General features: G+C 44.6%; 1 protein-coding gene across 7 annotated transcripts in view; it reads right to left on the bottom strand.

The window, feature by feature from the left end:
• TMEM94 (transmembrane protein 94) overlaps nt 1–18,452 on the bottom strand; it is a 154,988-nt gene extending 136,536 nt beyond the window's left edge. For 3 of the 7 annotated variants that reach the window (XM_040330249.1, XM_040330251.1, XM_040330247.1), the window contains exons 1-4: nt 18,157–18,335; nt 9,438–9,512; nt 9,227–9,340; nt 897–1,021 (exon numbers count right to left, since the gene is read on the bottom strand). In XM_040330249.1, coding sequence (XP_040186183.1) covers nt 897–1,021; nt 9,227–9,340; nt 9,438–9,512; nt 18,157–18,189 — 347 coding nt within the window. In that variant the 5' untranslated portion in view covers nt 18,190–18,335. Of the gene's footprint in view, nt 1–896; nt 1,022–9,226; nt 9,341–9,437; nt 9,513–18,156; nt 18,336–18,357 lie in introns of those variants that run through there. The other 4 variants (XM_040330248.1, XM_040330254.1, XM_040330252.1 and 1 more) reach the window with 3 other exon arrangements.
• Nucleotides 18,453–18,725: the final 273 nt, after the last annotated feature.

The following is an 18,725-nucleotide window of genomic DNA, read 5'->3' as shown; positions in this document are numbered from 1 at the left end:
GAGTGAACTTCCAAATTTTGGGTTGTCACCAGAATAATAACAGAGGGGAAATATTCCAACAGGGACAATAGTTCTGGAGATCCTGGTGACAACCAAGGACCTCCTCACAATGGAGGGATTTCCTCTCGCTTCCTGTTTTGGCTATGGGATAGTGAGTGAAGGGGAATCTTCCCAAAAAGGTCACACAGATGGCAAAAAAATAATAAAAAATACAGGGATTAAAACCCTCTGTTACTCATCCAAAATTAGGAAAAAAAGTTTTGCTTTAGTTCCACTTTAAAGGAGTTGTAAAGGCGGAATGTGTTTTTATCTTAATACATTCTATCCATTAAGATAAAAAACATTCTGTGTTTAGCAGCCCCAGCACCCCCGAATATCTTTTCTGAGCCCCATCTCTCTCTAGTGATATCCACGAGTGTCTTAGCCATCCCAGACTATTCTCCTGATTGGCTGAGAAACAGCAGTGGCGTCATTGGCTCCTGCAGCTGTCAAAGTCTGTTAACCAATTAGGGGAGAGAGGGGTGGGGCCAGGTCAGGGCTCCATGCCTGAATGGACAAAGGGAGCTGTGATTTGGCTCAAGTGCCACCATAGCATGCGGTTTGCTGTGGGGGCACTTGACAGGAGGGAGGGGCCAGGAGCAGCAAAAAGGGACCCGAGAAGAGGAGGATCCAGGCTGCTCTGTGCAAAACCAACTGCACATAGGAAGTATTTTTATTTTATTTTATTTTTTTAAACAAGATTTTACAATCGCTTTAAGTAACTGCACTCACAAAACACAATTGCTATATAATAGTTGAATGATTTGGGGAACATTTCAAATAGCAACAACAGTTATAGCCAACAGTGGAATGAAACAGCATAAGCAGAAGCAAATATGAAGAACTGCCAAGCTCACCTTCCATCTGGTTGGCTACCATAACAGCAGAGAAGCAGCAATGTTGCAATCAGCATTAGCAAAGCTCCTGGCCAATGGAAGCAAGAAGATCGGTTTCCATGATACAAAAAGCTTAATCTCCAGTCCTGAAAAACAGAGAAAAACTATGTGATCTTCTTGTTTGCACAGTCATATATTTGTTCTGGGCACCTTATTTTAGAAGAAGACAAAACGGAAAATGCAATGCATTACAAAAACATAATTGCCAAAGAGAAGACATGCTTCAGCTACATTTCTGACCATTATCATAAAGTATATGAACAGCATTTTAGATAAATAATGAGAACTCTAATAAAAATTTAGCTTTTCACAATACTGAACCCAAACGGACATCCTAAAGCCCCGAAATGTGGTTTATTTGGCTATACTACCATAATAAAAAGCCAAATATTAAATCTAGACAACATTTTTTTTTTAAAGGGAACCGCATTAGGGATCATGTTTTCCGGATCCAAAATGGTCAAAAGATGACATCAGTTAGCCGTCATGTGGGCATTTTGACACATGTTGTAATTCTATGTACATTTCCTGCTAAATACAGGTCCGGTTTCATGGTTTGTCTGTCTTTGATTAATTATTGTTTAATTAAGATGGTCATTTGTACTTACAGTGGGTATAGAAAAGAATCACCCCCCTTTAAATTATCACATTTTGTTGCTTTGCAGGCTGAAGTGAAGACAGACACGGTTTGTTTTATCCAGCTGTATTTACTATTTACTTTATAACATCCAAGTGAAAGATAAAACACCAACATGTCAGAAAAGAATAAACAAAAATTCAAAAATACAATCACTAAAGTTGGAAAAAAGGATCACCCCTTCATCATGTCCTTATTTTTTTGGGCCACCTTTTGCTTTAATTACAACCTTTAGTCTTTTGGGATATGTCTCTACTAACTTTGCAATATTTGCTCTTCTTTACAGAGCTGCTCAAGTTCAGTTAAATGTGATGGTGACCGTTTGTGGACGGCAGTCTTCAAGTCATTCCACAGATTAGTAAAACAAAAACCTGCATGACAATAACATAATGTGCTGGTATGCATACCTTAGAATGAAGTGCTGCAGCGGCACCCGGTGACCCCTGAGGGAGCCGACATGTTCCCTTGGTTCGTCTTCCGGGATTGCAAGCTCAGGTGCTTTTTTTTTTATTGGGGGTTGGGCCGGTGTGTTTTCCATTTTTTATTATTTTTACAATTTAACCTTTTCAGTATTTTTTCCCTACAATTCGTGGGGGGGTTGGTATTACCAGACTTCTGAAATCTCCCTTTTGAGACAGGGAAAGGCACTGAGGACACAGATTCCCCAATCCCTTTCTCTGCAGCCTCAGCTGCACTGAAATGAATGGACAGGAGACAGCGGCTCATCTCCAATCATAAACTGAAGCATCAGAAACACAGTTTGGGATCGGAGAAGGATATGGGGGACAGTCAGGGGTAATTAGTGTGGCGCTGGGGGGCTTACAATCATCTCCCTGTATAGACTTCAATAAAGCAACCAATAGCCATGGGGGAAAACGGAGAAGAAGCAGCTGTCAGCTGCTTTATTGAAATGTATACAGGAAGATCTGTGATTGTAACTCCCCCCCAGTGCCGCACCGATCACCCCTGACTGCCCGGGTATCAGATTAAGCATCAGAGCATTTTCCCACATACCGGTACATGGGCAAATGCTGGGTATCCACAACCCTAGCTTACTTGTAGGTAAAAATCACCAAGCGGGGTATTGCTTTAAGCACTTTAAGTCTGGGCTCTGACTAAGCCATGCAAGGACATTCACCCTTTTCTCCTTCAACCACTTTGTGGTCAATTTTGACATGTGCTTTGGGTCATTGGTAAACCTTCTTCCTATGGACAACTTTCTGGCAGAGAGCAGCAGATTTTCCTCAAAAATTTGATGGTGTTTTGCCCCATTCATTTTTCCTTCTATCCTGAAGAGTGCTCCAGTTCCTGCTGCAGAGAAACACCTATCACAGGATATTAGAATGTGACTGCTGCGCTACTGTGAGTGAGTGAACATAAAGAAAAAGTGAAGTGAAAGCAAGTGGCGTGGAAGCAGCTCAATCTGAAGTGTTCACTATACACAAAAGAGTAATAAAATAATAAAAATGATAAGCGCTAACCACTAAAAACACAGCAAATAGAAAAACTAAGAGTACATGAGTTGATAGCAAATCAACGTGAATGTAAATAACACAACATAAATGAAAAGTGACTAGTTTAAAAATGTGTGATAAACTCATCAGAGTCCATACAAAAAATGAATGGGGTGGATGCCCAATAAAGAAAATAAGTCCTAAATCAGAAAATGATGGTACAATAAAGGATGGTCTTCAAAAGAGGTCTGTAGACAATGATAAGGTGTATACAATATCCAGAACTCGTCTCCCAGGACTCTCACCTTAATGGAATAGAATGCGGGCATATAATATGGATTCACATCTAGGTGTTGCTCTTTAGTGCCTTCTCTAATGGTTCCTTGACATTAGCATGGATTCCAATTCCCAAGGATCATCTGCGGGTCTAAGATCTCTCAAACGTGCAGAGGGGGGAGAGAAAAAAGCAAAAAGAGGCGGATGCTTCCAATGGTGAAGCAAGTAAAACCAGGGGGATGCTTTAATAATTAAAATGTGGACTCTTACATCAAAAATAAAATTTCAGGCATATAAGGCAGCACCATCTTACTTGAATCTGGTGGCTTCCGGATACGATGGGAGCACGTGACACCATCGTATCCGGAAGCCACCAGATTCAAGTAAGACGGCGCTGTCATAGGCCGCGTCCTATGCCTTATATGCCTGAAATTTTATTTTTGATGTAAGAGTCCACATTTTAATTATTAAAGCATCCCCCCTGGTTTTACTTGCTTCACCATTGGAAGCATCCGCCTCTTTTTGCTTTTTTCTCTCCCCCTCTGCACGTTTGAGAGATCTTAGACCCGCAGATGATCCTTGGGAATTGGAATCCATGCTAATGTCAAGGAACCATTAGAGAAGGCACTAAAGAGCAACACCTAGATGTGAATCCATATTATATGCCCACATTCTATTCCATTAAGGTGAGAGTCCTGGGAGACCAGTTATGGATATTGTATACACCTTATCATTGTCTACAGACCTCTTTTGAAGACCATCCTTTATTGTACCATCATTTTCTGATTTAGGACTTATTTTCTTTATTGGGCATCCACCCCATTCATTTTTTGTATGGACTCTGATGAGTTTATCACACATTTTTAAACTAGTCACTTTTCATTTATGTTGTGTTATTTACATTCACGTTGATTTGCTATCAACTCATGTACTCTTAGTTTTTGCATTTGCTGTGTTTTTAGTGGTTAGCGCTTATCATTTTTATTATTTCATCACAGGATATTACCACCTCCATGATTTACTGTAGGAATGGTGTTATTTGGATGGTGAGCTGTATTGGATTTCCGCCAGACATATCGTTTGCCGTTGAGGCCCGAATAATTCAATCTAAGGCCGGGTACACACGAACAAACATGTACGGTGAAAGCGGTCCGTCGGACCGTTTTCACCGTACATGTCTGCCAGAGGGCTTCTGTACGATGGTTGTACACACCATCGTACAGAAGTCCGCGCGTAAACAATACGCGGGGCGTGTCCGCGTCGTCGCCGCGGCGATGACGCGGAGACGTGGGCGGGCCTGCCATTTAAAGGCTTCCACGCATGCGTCGAAGTCATTCGACGCATGCGAGGGACGGCGGGCGCCTGGACATGTACGGTAGGTCTGTACTGACGACCGTACATGTCCGAGCGGGCAGGATTCCAGCGGACGGTTTTAAAACACGTCCAGGAATATTTGTCTGCTGGGAAAAGGCCCGGCGGGCAAATGTTTGCTGGAATTCGGCCCGCTCGCGCCCACACACGACCGAACATGTATGCTGAAACTGGCCCGCGGACCAGTTTCAGCATACATGTTTGGTCGTGTGTACGGGGGCCTTAGTCTCATCTGACTATCTGGCATCTTTTTTCGTGTGGCCTCAAAATCTTCAAGGTGCGTTTAACCACTTAACGACCGCCCACTGTAAATATACGTCCTGTTTTTAAAGATGGATATCTCGGTAACGGCAGCAGCTGCTGCCACAACCGAGATATCCATCTCTTCAGTGAGCGGTCCTGTCAACGATAACGGCGGTCTCCGCAGCGGATTCGCCGTGAGATCGCCATTGTCGGGAGAGGGGGCCCCCCCCTCCCACCGCTCTCCCGCGCCCTCCGCCGCTTACCGGAGCCGTCGGTAGCGGCGGAGGCGATCGGGTCCTACTGCCTGATGTGTGGGGATGCGAGTGAGGGCAAGATGGCCCCCACCCGTCCACATAGCATTGCTGGGCGGAAGTGACGTCAAAACGTCAGTCCCGCCCATACGTCTTAAAGAGAATTTTTTTTGTTGTCATTTGAAAAAATGACAAAATTTCCATTTTTTTTTTTTGCATTTAAGTCTTATAGCTGGATTCATAAAGACCGCCGCATCTTTAAGGCGGTGTAGCGTATCGTATTTACGCTATGCCGCCTTAAGTTAGATAGGCAAGTACTGTATTCACAAAGTACTTGCCTCCTAACTTACGGCGGTGTAGTGTAAATGGGGCCGGCGTAAGTGCGCCTAATTCAAATTAGGCTGAGGGGGCGTGTTTTATGTTAATGGGGGGTGACCTGATGTGATTGACGTTTTTTACGAACGGCGCATGCGCCGTCCATGTACATATCCCAGTGTGCATTGCGGCAAAGTACGCCGCAAGGACGTATTGGTTTTGACGTGGACGTAAATTACGTCCAGCCCTATTCACGGACGACTTACGCAAACAACGTAAAATTTTAAAATTTCGACGCTGGAACGACGCCCATACTTAACATTGGCTACGCCACCTAGGGGGCATCTTTAGGCGGCGTATCTCTTACGGAAACGGCGTATCTTTACTGCGACGGGCGTACGTATGTACGTTCGTGAATCGGCGTATCTAGTCATTTACATATGTTACGCCGAACTCAATGGAAGCGCCACCTAGCGGCCAGCCTAAATATTGCACCCTAAGATACGACGGCGCAGGCTGTCGTATCTTAGATAGATTTAAGTGTATCTCAGTTTGAGAATAGACTTAAACTTAGGACGGTGCAGATTCCGAGTCTCTGAATCCACCTATAAATATGAGATCTGAGGTCTTTTTGACCCCAGATCTCATATTTAAGAGGACCCGTCATGCTTTTTTCTATTACAAGGGATGTTTACATTCCTTGTAATAGAAATAAAAGTGATACATTTTTTTTTTTTATTTCAGTGTAAAAAATTATAAAATAAATAAAAATAAATAAGAAAACAAAACAATTTTTTTTTTTTAAAGCGCCCCGTCCCGACGAGCTCGCGCGCAGAAGCGGATGCATATTCGAGTAGCGCCCCCATATGAAAACGGTGTTCAAATCACACAAGTGAGGTATCGCCGCGATCGTTAGAGCGAGAGCAATAATTCTAGCCCTAGACCTCCTCTGTAGCTCAAAAAATGCAACCTATAGAATTTTTTAAACGTCGTATATCGAGATTTTTAAGGGTAAAAGTTTAACGCCATGCCATGCAATTTTTAAGCGTGACTTGTTGGGTATCATTTTACTCGGCGTAACATCATCTTTCACAATATATCAAAAAATTGGGCCAAATTTATTTTTGCCTTATTTTTTAATTAAAAAAAGTGAATTTTTAAAAAAAAAAGTGCTCTTGCAAGACCGCTGCGCAAATACGGTGTGACAAAAAGTATTGCAATGACTGCCATTTTATTCTCTATGGTGTTAGAAAAAAATATATATATAAGCCCGGATTCAGAAAGAATTTACGTCGGCATATCTATTGATACGCCGCGTAAATTCTAGCATGCGCCGGCGTATCTTCTTTCTGTATTCGGAAAGCAAGATACGCCGAAATTTCGCTAAGATACGACTGACGTAAGTCTCTTACGCCGTCGTATCTTAGTTGCATATTTACGCTGGCCGCTAGGTGGCGCTTCCGGAGATTTACGCGTAGAATATGCAAATTAGGTAGATACGCCGATTTAGAAACGTACGTCCGCCCGGCGCATTTTTTTTACGTCGTTTACGTAAGGCTTTTTCCGGCGTACAGTTACCCCTGCTATATGAGGCGTATCCTATGTTAAGTATGGACGTCGGGGGCCAGCGTCTAATGTTACGTCGATTACGTCGTTTGCGCAAGTCGTTCGCGAATAGGGCTGTACGTAAGTTATGTTCACGTCGAAAGCATTGACTATTTGCGGCGTAATTTGGAGCATGCGCACTGGGATACGTTCACGGACGGTGCATGCGCTGTTAGTCAAAAACGTAATTTACGGGGGGTCACCATTCATTAACATACAACACGCCCACTGCATGGATAATTTGTATTCCGCGGGCTTACGCCGGACCACATAAGCTACGCCGCCTTAACTTAGGGCGCAGGTTCTTTCTGAATACAGAACCTGCCTCACTAAGTTACGGTGGCATAGCGTATCTGAGATACGCTACGCCCGCACAAATTTATGCCAGGCTTTTTGAATCCGGCCCATAATGTTTGGGGATTTTAAGTAATTTTCTAGCAAAAAAAAAATGTTTTAGTCTTGAAAACACCAAATCTGAAAAACACCTTCTGTCCTTAAGTGGTTAAGATGGTCAGGTGAGACTAAAATTGAATTATTTGGCCTCAACGCCAAACGATGTCTGGAGGAAATCCAATACAGCTCACCATCCAAATACCACCATTCCTACAGTAAGCCCTGGTTCGCACTGGTGCAATTTGACATGTCAAATTGGCGGTATTTGCCGGCAATGGCACTGTCCTAATCAGTGTAATGCCGCATCTGCGGCACTGAACCGATTTCAAAACATAGTTTCTGTACTACTTTTTGCGATTTCGGCCTGCCATTTACATTGACATCTATGCAGAAACCTGCACAGATGTCCCTGTAATCGCAGCCGAAAACGGGACCGACAGGCGAAGTGAAATCGTGCGAGTTCAGCTGAACTTGCACGGCTTCATTATCGCAGCTCAGTGCGAACCTGGGCTAAATCATGGAGGTAGTAATATCCTACGCCGTTTCCCCCGAAAATAAGACAGTGTCTTTTATAAATCTTTGCTCGCAAAGATGCGATAGGTCTTATTTTCAGGGGATGTCTTATTTTTCCATGAAGAAGAATACGGTATACATTTATTGTTGAAAAAAAAAAAAAGGAAATTTATTACCTGTATACGAAAGGGGGGGGGGGGTCAAAATGACACAGAAGAATCAGAGGGGGGGGATTACCATTTTAGTAACCCCTTCTGATCCTGCTGTGTCATTTTGATTGCCCCCTCTGATCCTCCTGTGTCATTTTAAGTGATTCCCCTCCCCCTACCCCTGTGCCAGTGTGGACACCTTTACCAGACATCCCCCCACCCCCCAACCCCTTTATCAGACATTTCCCCCCTACCTCAGTCACCCCTGTGTGTCCACACAATGTGCCAGACTCCTGCTCTGCGCCACTCACTGTCTAATTGTGAGTCGGCCAGACTCCATCAGGGCAGAGCGAGCGGCAGGCGGTATCTTGTCCTGGCGGCGGCGCAGGCTCTCTGATGAAAAGAGACCACACATTTCCTCTCTGCGCTGCTGCCAATAGTGAGCTGTGCGGCGGAGCCCGCTACGACGGTCCAGGGTACAGAGTTACGGTAGCTTCTGGGGGCCTTATTATCGGGATGCTTTATGTTCGGAGGAGGCCCTATTATCGGGGAGGTCTTATTTTCGGAGGGATGCCTTATATTTCAGCGAGAGGCAAAACTGTAAGTAGGTCTTATTTTTGGGGAAACAGGATTATGGGGGTTCTTCTTTGCAGCAGGGACTGGAGCATTGAAATATGTTCTGCTTAACCATACATTTCATGTGGGTCATTTATATAAGGTGGTGAACAATTCATGCCAAAGAGTACATTGATCTTACTAATGAACACTAAAAGATTTTTTTTTGGACTTTTATTTGTGCATTTAACATTGTTTATAGGTAGTTATAAGAGCGATACATAATTAGCGCTGCACCAATTTCGTTTTTTTTTTGTATTTCATTCACATGAGAAAGGGACATAGGGTGTACACCTTCATACACATAGCAGTACAAGAAGTTTTTTCAAATTTTTACCCCTGTACTGTGTCATATGGGGGCACGTTACACATCAAATATAGATGTAAGGTGGACCCAGCCTTCAGAAAAATTTCTGCCCAGAGCTCCACTTTAAACATCCTGCATGTACAGAAATGCATAAAGACTTACCTTCCAATAAGCTGTTCTATTTTTCTGGTGGGAACTCAGTGTAGATAACAGCTGCTCCCGCAGATTTGACAAAGCTTGGCGAGTGGAGAGTCCCAGACACGGCCTAAGACCATCCTGCACAACAACAAAAGAATTAGAATGTTGTGTCCGGGCTGAGTAGACCATACAGTGCTAATAGTAAACCAAGATACACAAGAACAAAACAATTAACCTGGCTCTTCTCGCTGGGCTCCATCGCTCCAAACCCCTGAGAGCACTCATGTACAGGCTTCTGTGTTGTCACCACCTACAAATAGCAACATATGAAACAAGTAAGAAAATAACAGAATCAACTGCATCCAGGTCTTATCATAAAATCTCATTCTAAAATCCTGATCCAGTAATAGTACAATGTATGCATTATCCAGGACATAGCATTAGGCCAATGATACCGAGATCTCTAATCTATTACAACAAAATATATGCAAATTGGTCTTGCTTAAAAAAAAAGTGGCTAACGCAGACCTCTGTATTTCTTACACCACTATGCCTCTCTGTAAACTCAATTAAAACTATAGAACAAGAAAAAATAATTGTTTAACTAACTACTTGAAGACCAGGCCCTTTTTGACAATTTTTGTTTACAATTAAAAATCTGTATTTTCGCTACAAAATTACTGAGAACTCCCAAACATATATATATTATTTTTATAGCAGAGGCCCTTGAGAATAAAACGGTGGTCATTGTAATTTTTAATTTCACATGGTATTTGCGAAGTGGTTTTTAAAAAATAAAAATACACTTTAACCACTTGCCAACTTCCCCACGTACATACTGGGGGGCGGCGGCTCTTCTGTGCAAAATCCCGTACAGGTACGTGATTTCGCTCTTCCGGGTCTGCGCCACCGCCAGTGACCAGCTCCCACTCTGAGTGAACACAGCGGGAGCCAATCAGCAGGTACAGCAGACCCGATGTCCGCTGATCTTTCCAGAGAGAGGCAGAATGGAAGTCTGTCTATGTAAACAAGGCAAATCGCCACAATGCGACAAGGGAAGACAGAGGTCTTGCATTTCTGCTAAGCAGGAACACGGATCTCTGTCTTCCCACAGTTAGAAAGCACTCCCTAGGGACACATTTTACCCTTTGGTCGCCCCTGATGTTAACCCCTTTCCCTGACGACGTTATTAGTACACTAAGGCCGCGTACACACGGTCGATCCATCCGATGAGAATGGTCCGACGGACTGTTTTCATCGGTTCACCGCTGAAGCAGACCGATGGTCTGATGTGCGTACACACCATCAGTTCAAAACCTGATCGGGTCAGAACACGGTGACTTAAAACACACGACGTGCTGAAAAAAACGAAGTTCAATGCTTCCAAGCATGCGTCGACTTGATTCTGAGCATGCGCGGATTTTGAACCGATGCTTTTGTGTACTAACCATCGGTTTGGACCGATGGTCAGCCGTCTATCGGTTCGATTTTAAAGCAAGTTCTAAAACTTTAGTCTGAAGGACAAAAGTCCGATGGGCCGTACACACGGTCGGTTTGGACCGATGAAACTGGACTTCGGTCTGTTCTCATCGGTTTGGATCGGTCGTGTGTACGTGGCCTTACAGTGCATATATATTTTTAGCACTGATCACTGTATTACGGTCCCTGGTTTCCCCTAAAAAAGTGTCAAAAGTGTCACTTAGTGTCCGATTTGTCTGCCGCAATGTCGTAGTCCAGCTATAAGCTGCTAATCGCCGCCATCACTAGTAAAAAAAAAAAAAAATCCCATAGTGCAAATGTGGCAAAATGCACAAAGCTGAATAAGGTGTATGAACTACTTTGCTACGATTGTCAAGCACAGAGCAGCCCACGGTAATGAATGACCTTCCCTATACATACAGCACATAGGTACGATGCCTGGCATTGTGTGTCATAGTGTGATTGGGAATGGAAGTAGCAATGTTTGTCCTTCCCACAACCAAACATATGGTTATTGTCCAAATAAGATAAAACAGGTACTGAAACGAAATGTAACATCGGATTAATAGCACACAGACACAGTACTGTCAGCCAATGATTTAAGGTGAACAAGGTCACTCAGCTTTGCCTCCTATGACATCAGCACCTAGTACAGAGCCAAGCTACAAAAGGCAGAGCCAAGAAGGTTCAATGACAGCGGAGAAGATTTACTCCTGGGACGAAGCAACAGATGGCCCAGGATGGAAATTACATAAGAAGCTGAAGCAAGGTCCCATAGACTTTACAAAGAGGGAAACAACAAGGCATAACAATCCTAAAATATCCAGCCGTCATGATCCAAATCCAGAGCATCCGGATCCTGCTGGCCCTAAGACTGAGAACTGAGCTATCAAACCACGCTTTTCAAAAAACGATACTCGGAGCTCTCTAAGCAGAAAGCTGGTGACTATCGGTCACCGCTGTCTGCTCTGCCCATTCCCCCCTCGCCCACTGGAGAGCTGGGCTATGGAGGGGGCGGGAGCGGCCGGTTTAGGCTCTTATCGGCTCGCTGGTGTAGGGTTGTAGGAGGATCCTGACCATATTGTCGCAATCTTTACCCATCCTGGACCGGCTCTGTGATGTCAGCGGGCTTCAGCCTGCTGAGGAGTGAACTGCATTTGTGTGATCCACAGGAGAAGTACAGCCAAACAAGCTGTGACTGTAATTCCTTTAAAGCAGAGCTCCACCACTTATCACATTTGGCACCTTTCAGGGGGAGGGGGGTGCAGATACCTGTCTAAGACACATATTTGCACCCACTTCCGGGCATAGACTCTGCGGAGATCTGCGGGCAGTACGTCAGTTCCCCATCCCCCGTTGTGTTCTGGGAGACAAACGGCTCCCAGAAAACAACGGGGACCAGTGAGGAAGGCGATGTGCGACTCGCGCATGCGCTGTAGGGAACCGGGCAGTGAAGCTGCAACGCTTCACTTCCCGATTCCCTCACCGATGATGGCGGTGGGGCAGCCGAAAGACGAGTGATCGCTCGTCCTCTGCTGCCGACGTCGCTGGACTCCAGGACAGTTAAGTGTCCATTTATTAAAAGTCAGCAGCTGCAGTATTTGTAGCTGCTGGCTTATAATATTTTTTTTTTACGGCGGACCTCCGCTTTAACCGCTTTCAGCCCACCAGTCTCATATGACGTCCTCTGCTTTTCGGCCCTCTAGCGCACCCGCCGCATTACTTGGGTATAGATGCATGTGCCCGTCACCTGCGATTGCCCAGTAACAGAGCAGGACCATGGATCTGTGTGTGTGTAAACACACAGATCCACGTCCTGTCAGAGGAGAGGAGACCGAATGGTGCGTTTCCAGTACAGAGGAACACCATTAGGTCTCCTCCCCTTGCGAGTCCCCTACAGTTAGAATCACTCCCTAGGACACACATTTAACCGCTTGATCGCCCCCTAGTGTTAACCCCTTCCCTACCAGTCACATTTATACAGTAATCAGTGCATTTTTATAGCACTGATCGCTGTATACATGTGAATGGTTCCAAAATAGTGTCAAAAGTGTCCGATCTGTCCACCACAGTATCGCAGTCAAGATAAAAACCGCAGATCAGCAGTAAAAAAAAAAAAAAAAATGCCATAATTCTATCCCCTATTTTGTAGACGGTATAACTTGTGCGCAAACCAATCAATAAACACGTATTGCGATTTTTTTAAACAAAAATATGTATAAGAATATATATCGGCCTAAACTGAGGAAAAAATGTGTTTTTTAAAAAAAATTGGATATTTATTATAGCAAAAAGTAAAAAAATATAGTGTTTTTTTTTAAAACTTGCCACTTTATTAGGTACACCTGTTCAATTGCTTCAGCCACATGGCAGCAACTCAATGCATTTGGGTATCTAACTCATTACAATCAAGGTATGCAGAATACAATCTCTGAACGCACAACACATTGAACCTTGAAGCAGATAAGCTACAGCAGCAGAAGACCACACCGCCGAGCTGCAGCTCCATGTGTCCATTTAGACATGGAGCCGCCGCCCAGTCCCGCCCCCTCTTTCTCCTCATTGGCTCACCAACTTTGATTGACAGCAGCGGGAGCCAATGGCACTTCGCTGCTATCTCAGCCAATGAGGAGGGGGAGTCCGGACAGCCGAGTCTCTCATGCAAAATCGCTGGATCGAGATGGGGCTCAGGTAAGTATTAGGGAGGCTAAGATGGGCTGCTGCACACAGGTTTTTTATCCTAATTCATAGAATGCATTAAATATAACAAAAAAAACTATGAGAAAAGCAAGCAAAGATCCATGCCAATGCCATAGACGCCCTCCCGGTAATGTGAGTCCGCACTGTAGCCGTCTTTCGACTATATCACAAGCAGGAGGTGGTTAAGGCTTGTGTGAATTGTAGTGGCAGTTCCTGCTGCAGCTCTCAGTGGCCGGCCCCATTCACTATAATGACAGACCACCAAAGGCTGCAGCTATTTGCAGCTCCCTGCACAGCCAGTGATTACCTGGGATGATTACTGCAAATAGCTGCGGCCGGCAGTGACCTGTCATTATAGTGAATAGGGCCAGCGGCCGAACCTATGTACTGACAGCTCCAGCAGGAATCTCCGATTCCTCCCACTACCATTTGCACCGGCCTAAATTGCAAGTGTGAATGTAGCCTCAATCTGCTAGTCCATCTAACACTCCCCCCTCCCTTTTACTGCTGCTGTCCAAAAGGTGCCTCCATTTCCCCTTCATCCAGAGTGCACACACTAAAAAAAGCTGGTCATAGATGACTTACATATGGTGTGAGTGGGCCCTGACAGCACCGATCTGTACATACAGTGTTATTGGGCCCCGACAGCACCGATCTGTACATACAGTGTTATTGGGCCCCGACAGCACTGATCTGATCAGTACATACAGTGTTATTGGACCCTGACAGCACTGATCTGATCAATACATACAGTGTTATTGGGCCCCGACAGCACTGATCTGATCAATACATACAGTGTTATTGGGCCCCGACAGCACTGATCTGATCAATACATACAGTGTTATTGGACCCCGACAGCACTGATCTGATCAATACATACAGTGTTATTGGGCCCCGACAGCACTGATCTGATCAATACATACAGTGTTATTGGGCCCCGACAGCACTGATCTGATCAATACATACAGTGTTATTGGGCCCCGACAGCACTTATCTGATCTGTACATACAGTGTTATTGGACCCTGACAGCACTGATCTGATCAATACATACAGTGTTATTGGACCCCGACAGCACTGATCTGATCAATACATACAGTGTTATTGGACCCTGACAGCACTGATCTGATCAATACATACAGTGTTATTGGACCCCGACAGCACTGATCTGATCATACAGTGTTATTGGACCCTGACAGCACCGATCTGATCATACAGTGTTATTGGACCCTGACAGCACTGATCTGATCAATACATACAGTGTTATTGGACCCTGACAGCACTGATCTGTACATACATTGTAATTGGACCCTGACAGCACCGATCTGATCAATACATACAGTGTTATTGGACCCTGACAGCACTGATCTGATCAATACATACAGTGTTATTGGACCCTGACAGCACCGATCTGATCAATACATACAGTGTTATTGGACCCTGACAGCACCGATCTGATCAATACATAGAGTGTTATTGGACCCTGACAGCACTGATCTGATCTGTACATACATTGTTATTGGACCCTGACAGCACTGATCTGATCAATACATACAGTGTTATTGGACCCTGACAGCACCGATCTGATCAATACATAGAGTGTTATTGGGCCCCGACAGCACTGATCTGATCAGTACATACAGTGTTATTGGACCCTGACAGCACTGATCTGATCAATACATACAGTGTTATTGGGCCCCGACAGCACTGATCTGATCAATACATACAGTGTTATTGGGCCCCGACAGCACTGATCTGATCAATACATACAGTGTTATTGGACCCCGACAGCACTGATCTGATCAATACATACAGTGTTATTGGGCCCCGACAGCACTGATCTGATCAATACATACAGTGTTATTGGACCCCGACAGCACTGATCTGATCTGTACATACAGTGTTATTGGGCCCCGACAGCACTTATCTGATCTGTACATACAGTGTTATTGGACCCTGACAGCACTGATCTGATCAATACATACAGTGTTATTGGACCCCGACAGCACTGATCTGATCAATACATACAGTGTTATTGGACCCTGACAGCACTGATCTGATCAATACATACAGTGTTATTGGACCCCGACAGCACTGATCTGATCATACAGTGTTATTGGACCCTGACAGCACCGATCTGATCATACAGTGTTATTGGACCCTGACAGCACTGATCTGATCAATACATACAGTGTTATTGGACCCTGACAGCACTGATCTGTACATACATTGTAATTGGACCCTGACAGCACCGATCTGATCAATACATACAGTGTTATTGGACCCTGACAGCACTGATCTGATCAATACATACAGTGTTATTGGACCCTGACAGCACCGATCTGATCAATACATACAGTGTTATTGGACCCTGACAGCACCGATCTGATCAATACATAGAGTGTTATTGGACCCTGACAGCACTGATCTGATCTGTACATACATTGTTATTGGACCCTGACAGCACTGATCTGATCAATACATACAGTGTTATTGGACCCTGACAGCACCGATCTGATCAATACATAGAGTGTTATTGGGCCCCGACAGCACTGATCTGATCAGTACATACAGTGTTATTGGACCCTGACAGCACTGATCTGATCAATACATACAGTGTTATTGGGCCCCGACAGCACTGATCTGATCAATACATACAGTGTTATTGGGCCCCGACAGCACTGATCTGATCAATACATACAGTGTTATTGGACCCCGACAGCACTGATCTGATCAATACATACAGTGTTATTGGGCCCCGACAGCACTGATCTGATCAATACATACAGTGTTATTGGGCCCCGACAGCACTGATCTGATCAATACATACAGTGTTATTGGGCCCCGACAGCACTTATCTGATCTGTACATACAGTGTTATTGGACCCCGACAGCACTGATCTGATCATACAGTGTTATTGGACCCTGACAGCACCGATCTGATCATACAGTGTTATTGGACCCTGACAGCACTGATCTGATCAATACATACAGTGTTATTGGACCCTGACAGCACCGATCTGATCAATACATACAGTGTTATTGGACCCTGACAGCACTGATCTGATCAATACATACAGTGTTATTGGACCCTGACAGCACCGATCTGATCAATACATACAGTGTTATTGGACCCTGACAGCACCGATCTGATCAATACATAGAGTGTTATTGGACCCTGACAGCACTGATCTGATCTGTACATACATTGTTATTGGACCCTGACAGCACTGATCTGATCAATACATACAGTGTTATTGGACCCTGACAGCACCGATCTGATCAATACATAGAGTGTTATTGGACCCTGACAGCACTGATCTGATCTGTACATACAGTGTTATTGGGCCCCGACAGCACTGATCTGATCAATACATACAGTGTTATTGGGCCCCGACAGCACTGATCTGATCAATACATACAGTGTTATTGGACCCCGACAGCACTGATCTGATCAATACATACAGTGTTATTGGGCCCCGACAGCACTGATCTGATCAATACATACAGTGTTATTGGGCCCCGACAGCACTGATCTGATCAATACATACAGTGTTATTGGGCCCCGACAGCACTTATCTGATCTGTACATACAGTGTTATTGGACCCTGACAGCACTGATCTGATCAATACATACAGTGTTATTGGACCCCGACAGCACTGATCTGATCAATACATACAGTGTTATTGGACCCTGACAGCACTGATCTGATCAATACATACAGTGTTATTGGACCCCGACAGCACTGATCTGATCATACAGTGTTATTGGACCCTGACAGCACCGATCTGATCATACAGTGTTATTGGACCCTGACAGCACTGATCTGATCAATACATACAGTGTTATTGGACCCTGACAGCACCGATCTGATCAATACATACAGTGTTATTGGACCCTGACAGCACTGATCTGATCAATACATACAGTGTTATTGGACCCTGACAGCACCGATCTGATCAATACATACAGTGTTATTGGACCCTGACAGCACCGATCTGATCAATACATAGAGTGTTATTGGACCCTGACAGCACTGATCTGATCTGTACATACATTGTTATTGGACCCTGACAGCACTGATCTGATCAATACATACAGTGTTATTGGACCCTGACAGCACCGATCTGATCAATACATACAGTGTTATTGGACCCTGACAGCACCGATCTGATCAATACATACAGTGTTATTGGACCCTGACAGCACTGATCTGATCAATACATACAGTGTTATTGGACCCTGACAGCACCGATCTGATCAATACATACAGTGTTATTGGACCCTGACAGCACTGATCTGATCAATACATACAGTGTTATTGGACCCTGACAGCACTGATCTGATCAATACATACAGTGTTATTGGGCCCCGACAGCACTGATCTGATCAATACATACAGTGTTATTGGACCCTGACAGCACTGATCTGATCAATACATACAGTGTTATTGGACCCTGACAGCACCGATCTGATCAATACATACAGTGTTATTGGACCCTGACAGCACCGATCTGATCAATACATACAGTGTTATTGGACCCTGACAGCACTGATCTGATCAATACATACAGTGTTATTGGACCCTGACAGCACCGATCTGATCAATACATACAGTGTTATTGGACCCTGACAGCACTGATCTGATTAATACATACAGTGTTATTGGACCCCGACAGCACTGATCTGATCATACAGTGTTATTGGACCCTGACAGCACCGATCTGATCAATACATACAGTGTTATTGGACCCTGACAGCATTAATCTACCTTACCTGTCCATGACACCTCCTCATACATGGGAACATCAGATAAGCAGAGAGCTGTGACAATGTCAGCGCCTCACCTGTCCTCTCCCTCTACACCCCCCATAGTGACAAATCACACAGGTCCATCTATATCTCTTCACAGACACCCTCCTCCCGGGTAACCTCTATCATGTACTCCCATCACTCCACACCCACTATCATACACACCGCTCCACCGCTCCAGCACTGCAGCCTCAGGTATTTCCGGTGTTTGCACACAGGAAGGCTTCTGCAGATGAAACCCCCTACGTCATCACGCCGTGTGCCTCAGAACGGGAGGGCTGGCTGTCAGAGGCGTGCGGCGCCATCTTGTGTGTGGGCAATGTCATTGTTCTACTGAGAGAACCACGTGAGGTGTTACTGGCAGACCACTAACCTTTCTGTGTGGAGCGGTCATCAATGGCAGCTTCCATAGGTCTCTCAGCACTTCTATGGAAACACAGACAATAGACTTTTATTATCGGCTCCCTTTTTGGTCTGTTAGCCATCTGACGTCCAAGGCAATTTTTACACATAAAATCGGTCGTAACCGCTGG

Source organism: Rana temporaria, chromosome 12, assembly GCF_905171775.1.
Source record: "Rana temporaria chromosome 12, aRanTem1.1, whole genome shotgun sequence".
NCBI classification, from domain to species: domain Eukaryota; kingdom Metazoa; phylum Chordata; class Amphibia; order Anura; family Ranidae; genus Rana; species Rana temporaria.
Note: the sequence above shows the minus strand (reverse complement) of the source record. Positions and strands in the feature narration are given on the sequence as shown.